Source organism: Triticum dicoccoides, chromosome 2B (genome assembly GCF_002162155.2).
Source record: "Triticum dicoccoides isolate Atlit2015 ecotype Zavitan chromosome 2B, WEW_v2.0, whole genome shotgun sequence".
NCBI classification, from domain to species: Eukaryota; Viridiplantae; Streptophyta; class Magnoliopsida; order Poales; family Poaceae; genus Triticum; species Triticum dicoccoides.
In genome coordinates, this window is record NC_041383.1 from 709,391,782 (window position 1) to 709,398,931 (window position 7,150).

Below are 7,150 nucleotides of genomic sequence, written 5' to 3' on the forward strand. Positions count from 1 at the left end.
GTGGGCTTTTTATCCCAACTAAGGCGCCCTGATCGAGGGCATCCAAACCAACTAATGGTTTAGGTCCCCTGTCGCCAGCGCTAGATAAAAGGGGGTACGAGAGAGGGTTGGCAGCCTGCGCGATCACAATTCTCGTACGTTTTCACTCCCCTCCTGATATTCTCTCACCCCATCCGATCAAGGGGAACGCTGCAGCGACGGGAAGACCTACTCCAGCCGCCGCTGCCGTCCCGGGCAGTGCCGGTGGCGTCCTGAGGGCATCAGGACGTTGAGGAGGACTTCTACCTAGACTACATCACCCCTACATCACGCCTGCATCGAGCAGGCGATCATGTCCACTACCCTGACATGTAATGATCCCCTAAACCCTTCTCTGTTCATGCTTTTAGGTGATCTAGATGCAATTTGTTCCTGCTAATGGCATCCCAGAGATGTATAATTAATCCAACAATTGAACTTACGGTTTGACATGGAGCCCCAGGGAGAAATGGGGGATGGGGGGGGGGCTGTTAGAAGGGTTTGGATTGGGTACAATTCACGGAGGAGATATGTATGTACATGAAGTCCATAAGTGTTTTGTCACAGGTCTACGATATTCCCCGTAGGTTCAACCAGTGAGAAAAATCTACCATATCTACGTCGGAAATAAGTCAACATGACCCCCTCGGGTTTCATGAATCAATCAAATAACCACTGGGACCTCTGGATAGTGCTTTTCAGGGTGGTTTTATCAGCATGTTGTTGACATGGCAGATAGCTCAGGAAAAAAACTAAAATGACCCACTTGTAAATGGGTAGTGCCCATTATTATTCATGTTCTCCTCTTTCGTCCAACACCTCTCCTCCTCATGTTCAACTCCAACAAAGAGATAGAAAAGAACAAGCATATGTCTTCTCCCCCTGTGTGGACTGCGTCGCCAAGGCCTCTATGTTGGGTCTTGAACAAGGATTGTATCACCACGAGGATGGTGTTGCAACACAGCTAGCTCTGCTCCGCCCACAATCATCTCGCCTTGGGTGAGAAGGAGGGCGACGAAGACAGGAGGGACATTGAGATCCTCGACCGAGAGCACTAAACTCCCCTTGCCTCCTTCCCTAATGAGTAAGCAATAAACTAACAATCTTGGATGAATTGGTGCTATGATCGAGAGGGAAGTGCCGAAGAGGGAATCTTGTTTGTGTATTAGGAGCGCAAGATCTGCTTCGTGATGATCTACAAGTACACACACAACTCTTGCGTATACCTCGATGGCAAGACCGACCAGGAAATTATAAAATTATGGTTTGTATAACATAACGTCAACACTGTTATGCGTATCTCAATTCCCATGAAAAAAAAGATATCATTAAATGCATAAGATAAGAAATTCTTCATTTAGTCCGAAATAACTTTTTTCCTTTAATTGAACTATGAAGAATTTATCGCAGAAAAAAAAGAAATATGAAGAATTGATTCCTATCATACATAGGAATAAAAATCCATTACTACAAACCAAAGGGCTCCAAATAAAATTTCCTTACAAAATTTATACAATACTCCCTCCGTCCGTCCCATAATATAAGAATGTTTTTGACACTAGTGTAGTGTTAAAAACGTTTTTATATTATGGAACTGCGGGAGTATTATTTTAATAAATTCCTAAAAAATCCTGTAAATCAAAGGAGAGCATAGAATTCCCATGAAATTCCGCTAAATCAAAAGGAGGCCAATACGTGCTGGAGTTGCTCTCTTTTAAGAGGGTTCAAAGCGCAAGATGTTCCGTCAAGTCTAACCAGTGCTTGATCTGTACCATGTGTTCACGATCCAACGGTCCTGATGCCTGGTCGCATGATCGCAGCCGGAGTACTGATCCGCATCGCCCTCGCCTCTCCGCCTCCGAGCCCGGCCCTGCCCTGCCCCTCTCGCAGTCTCGTGTTAAAAAAAGCCCGACCCTGCCTCCAGCGGACACCAAACCCTAGCCATGGCGACCGTAGCAAACCCTCCCGCGGCCCTCCCGTCGGCGCCCCCGCCCTCCTACCCGGCCACCGCCGCCCACTGCGCCTCCTCCTCCGCCGCGGCCGAGGACGACGACGACCTCTACGGCCGCCTCAAATCGCTCCAGCGTCACATGGAGTTCGTCGAGATCCAGGAGGAGTACGTCAAGGACGAGCAGAAGAACCTGAAGCGCGAGCTGCTGCGCGCGCAGGAGGAGGTCAAGCGGATCCAGTCCGTGCCCCTCGTCATCGGCCAGTTCATGGAGATGGTCGACGGCAACAACGGCATCGTCGGATCCACCACCGGCAGCAACTACTATGTGCGGATCCTCAGCACCATCAACCGCGAGCTGCTCAAGCCGTCGGCGTCCGTCGCCCTGCACCGCCACTCCAACGCGCTCGTCGATGTGCTGCCGCCCGAGGCCGACTCCAGCATATCGCTGCTCGCTTCATCGGAGAAGCCCAACGTCCTATATTCGGTGAGTTTCTCATGGATTTCTCAGATCCGTATGAACCCCAAGGAATTTTGTTTACGTTGTCTGTCAAATTCCCCGTGGAGGATAATTTCTTAATTCCAGATTTTAGGGATCTAGTATTAGTCCCACATAGCGATTGTTGTTCCATCGTGGTATTTGAAATCGGTGTATATTGTTGTTAGGATAAACATTTTATTTTCTCTGCATGGTGTCGTGGGAATTTACTTAGTATTTTCAGTTCTCAGTTCACCTCACACATCACACAACCAGCGATACAGAGAGAGAAAGAGCGTTAACAGTAGTTGAGTGGCAGAGAGAGAACACGCAAAGCCAGCCTGGGATACACATGTCAGATTATCTGGAAGGGGCTGTGCTATATTGTGGGCCATGTTACACAGTAGAGCCGAGTTGGTGTTAGTGCATTCTATGCTTGAATTGCTTAATACAGCATAAAATTAGTAAAGCAAAGAAACATCAGAAACATACAAACTTCATCTCAGTAGAAGCTCAGCCAGTCAGTCTTGAGGTTTTCTTACTTCAGCATCTGTATGTCCGTGCAGTGATTTGATCATATGTCTTATTTTCCTATCCTTAATGTTAACCAATATTGAACATTTTATTAAAATGTTTGCTGAGAGGATGTGATATTCTTAATGTTGTGATTATGTCCAGGACATTGGAGGATGTGATATTCAAAAACAAGAAATTCGGGAGGCAGTTGAGCTACCATTGACACACCATGAGTTGTACAAGCAGATTGGTATTGATCCTCCAAGAGGGGTGCTTCTCTATGGTCCTCCAGGCACTGGCAAGACCATGCTTGCTAAAGCTGTGGCACATCACACTACTGCTGCTTTTATCAGAGTGGTTGGTTCAGAGTTCGTGCAGAAGTACTTGGGTGAGGTAAGATGCAGATAGTTGTAACATTCATTTATTAACCTTGTTTCTCCATTTGGTTGCCCTTTCGTTGTTACAAAAATTATTGCACGTGTTAAGCTTTGACAATGTAATAGATGCCTAGATTGCTAGGTTTCACTGTTTATACACTCAAGATTCCCAGTTTGCAAAAAAAAAGTTGCACTTGTTTTTAACTGAAGTTTTTTGGGGAGATCTGTTAACACGAGGAGACAAGAACAAAACTTTGAACATCTGATACAACTTCCTTCTAACATGCAAATTATATTATTACTCTATGCATTACCAAGGCAAGTAAACTAATGTGAATATAGCCTACAATTCATGCTGTCAGCGATATTAGTATGCTTCTGAATGTTTTGGTATCAAGTGGTTCATACATCCTTATTAGGGTTTACACAAGAATTTGGTATGTGAAGCTTTTCTTCTGTTTTCTACTTATCAGTTCTTTTGTTAATGCATTGCATCATTCATCTCATCTTAGGGCCCAAGGATGGTTCGAGATGTATTCCGCTTAGCTAAAGAAAATGCGCCGGCTATAATATTCATTGATGAGGTTGACGCTATAGCAACTGCCCGATTCGATGCTCAGACTGGGGCTGACCGAGAAGTTCAGCGTATTTTGATGGAGCTGCTCAATCAGGTAAAGTTTCCAGCTATAATAAATTTACTGGATTTTAAGTTATTTGCCACTTCAAATCCTTGAAAAAAATGCATTTGGAACATGCATATAGATGTAAGTGAAGAAAAAGTCACTGACTTACATTGCAAAGCTCAGTTGTTTAATTTGAATTTACAAAATCTATACATGCTCTTAGAATTAATATCTGCGGGTTTTTAAGGATAGAAAGTAACTTCCTGAAAAGGCTATTGTTGAGGCTATTGCATGCAACTTTCTCATGCCTTAAGGTGTCGTAACTCATTGTCAATTTTGTATGCAATGCAGATGGACGGATTTGATCAGACGGTGAATGTGAAGGTTATAATGGCGACCAATCGGGCAGATACTCTAGATCCTGCTCTTCTGCGTCCAGGAAGACTGGACAGGAAAATTGAGTTCCCTCTGCCAGACCGGAGGCAGAAGAGGCTTGTTTTCCAAGTAAGTTTCTTTGCAAATGCTTATTTGGTATGCTTTTCAAAGATGTTGCTGATACATCTTGTTTGGAAAATCTTCTCTATATTACATAATAATTTGAATGTAGTAGTTTGTATTGATGGTCTTGTATTTCATAATTGCACTTTCTGTCATTATCTTTAGAGCTTTAAATGGTTCTCAAACATTAATCTTCAAAAAATGTTGCTTAAGAAGGCACGTCTTTTGGTTGCACTGGTGATTTTTTGTACCATAGTTATTATGGATAAATTGACGTAGAGCTCTGACTATTAACTAATTAGTTACGAGCTTGCATTTTACAAACAATAGCTAGCTATTGAAAATCTTAATTTCTTGGTCCTTTCTAAGATTTATATGTTTGCTTGTGCATTTGGTAATTATGATGGCCTCCTTCCTTCCTTTCAGGTTTGTACTTCTAAAATGAATTTGAGTGACGAGGTTGATTTGGAAGATTATGTCTCAAGACCGGATAAAATCAGCGCTGCAGATGTGAGTACCTTTTCATTATGTTGAAGAGTCTTTAGATCTTCACTTGGTCCTAGTGCATCATAAGAAATTTCATTGCCTCTGATTAATTAGGTCATGATAACAATCATTTAAATCCTTTACCCTTCAAGTTTATCATAGTAAATGTGCCTTGTGCCCGCCTTAGATTCGATTCATATCGACACCTATAATAGCAGTAGTAAGGCCTTATTATACATGTTATTATGTAATTGCTGGAATCCTGTTTAATATTCATCCTGTTCTTTTTCAGATAACCGCTATTTGTCAGGAAGCTGGCATGCATGCTGTTCGGAAAAATCGGTATGTTATTCTCCCCAAGGACTTCGAGAAGGGTTACCGAACCAACGTCAAGAAGCCTGATACAGATTTTGACTTCTACAAGTGAGGCAACGAAGTGTTAGAGATGAATTTGTGGATAGTCAGCCTCTATGCGACGTTAATATCCTTGTATCCTGCATGCCCCCAATCTATTTGATCAGATTCAACTACTGTTTTATTTTGTGTTTCTAGTTGGAAAAGTATAAAGGGCGTGCACGTTCAATCTCACGAGTGTTGTAAGCTACTTGTCTGCCAAGTTTCGCTTGACCATTGCGCGCTTGTGGTCGATGTTGTGATTGTCTTCCCCAGTTAAATAGGAACACTATTTCTAAATTTAACTTTTCCATGTTGGACCAACATATACCCTTGTCGCTGACTTAGTACTGAAGTTGTAGTACTACCTCCATTCCTGATAAATACTTCATTAAAAACTAATGTACGAAAATCCGACATTTCAGTAAAACGCTGCCCGATTCGATTGGACTCTGCAACTCTATTTTACATGACTCATCCATTTAAAATAAACTTGATAAAAACATATAACCGTATACAGTACGCAGTAAACTGCGGTGGTTCTTAAACAAACATCCTACTCCACACACGAAGCGCGTGGAACACATCGAACGGCCTCTGCCTCGGGCCGGACCGATCACCACCTGCACGGCGCCAGTGCGGCGGCTTCTTCCCACTAGGCGCCGGAGGGCGAGACGGCTTGCGCGACCCACCAACCCCGGGGACGGGACCCCACCGCCCAGCCGGCCAACGATAGTGCGGCGGCGGCGGCGGCGGGGGGCGCGCGGCTGACCGGCGCAACTCATCGCCCGGCGTTCCTGGGGCGACTTCCTCGTCGCCGTCCCCACTCCGTCGCGGTCCGTACCTCACCATAGCCGCCTCTCCGGCCTCCTCTGCTGCTCCCGGGCGAGGCAGCGGAGAGAGGCGCAGATGGTCTACTACTGCGTGTAGGAGTTCTTGCACAAGCGAACTGAGATGGTAATGGCGAGAGGTATGTGCACCAAGTCCAAGTGGTCTGGCCTCGAATGGTGGAGTGTTGAGAAAGAAGAAGATGAGTACAAGCGTGAGAGCAAGTGAGAGCTTCATGGCTTGAGAGTTGAGACTGCGTGCACCAAGCAGAGAGGAATGGGCGAGCAAGGCCAGAGCTACACACTTATATATAGTAGTAATTCCTTACCGGCGGTTGACACTGGGCTGGGGTTAGAGAAAGACTGGTCATATGACCATGTGACAATTGAACAGTCAAGTCAAAACGCCGCGTAGTTTGATCCATCTTTTGTTTGCATTATATACCAGACAAGGGAATCGAGAGCTCTTGGGTTGTTCAGATGCCGCGCTCTCTGTCGCTAGCGACCAGACACAATATGCCTTCTTCTTTCCTCGCTGCTGACTCCGCCAATCATTTCAGCATTGCACACGATTGAAACGCATAGCTGCACCTGCACCTGCACCGAAATTTTATTGGTACTACTAATAATATAATTAGCAGGGTGACCAGCTCCATGTTTATGGTGGAAATGTTACAACTTACTTTTTGCAAATTGGTTGGGAAGCTAGTGGAGCAGCGGTTAATTACTGTAGTTTTTTCTAGGAAGTTTATAGTCTCTCCTAAGGGCTTCTCTAGCTCATCCCCAAAAGTTTAATATGGGGCAAAAGATATTTTGTTTGGGGAATTAACACCCATCTTCCCGCAAAAAATAAAATAAATAAAAGTCAAACAATTAACACCCATCTAGCCGTCCACCATTTCCTTTAGTGTTTCAAAAAATAGCTTTTCATTCCTCATATTTTTCCTCCTCTGTCTCGTATTTATTCTAGCAGAGACAACTCTCCT

The 7,150-nt window shown here is 44.4% G+C and overlaps 1 protein-coding gene across 1 annotated transcript; it reads left to right on the forward strand.

The window, feature by feature from the left end:
* The first annotated feature begins 1,893 nt into the window (after nt 1–1,893).
* Nucleotides 1,894–5,637, forward strand: LOC119365769 (26S proteasome regulatory subunit 6B homolog). The gene is made up of 6 exons (XM_037631411.1): nt 1,894–2,453; nt 3,123–3,353; nt 3,850–4,008; nt 4,312–4,464; nt 4,885–4,968; nt 5,237–5,637. Exons 1-6 carry the CDS (start codon nt 1,962–1,964, stop codon nt 5,369–5,371), a joined length of 1,254 nt encoding a protein of 417 aa, XP_037487308.1. The 5' UTR covers nt 1,894–1,961; the 3' UTR covers nt 5,372–5,637.
* Nucleotides 5,638–7,150: the final 1,513 nt, after the last annotated feature.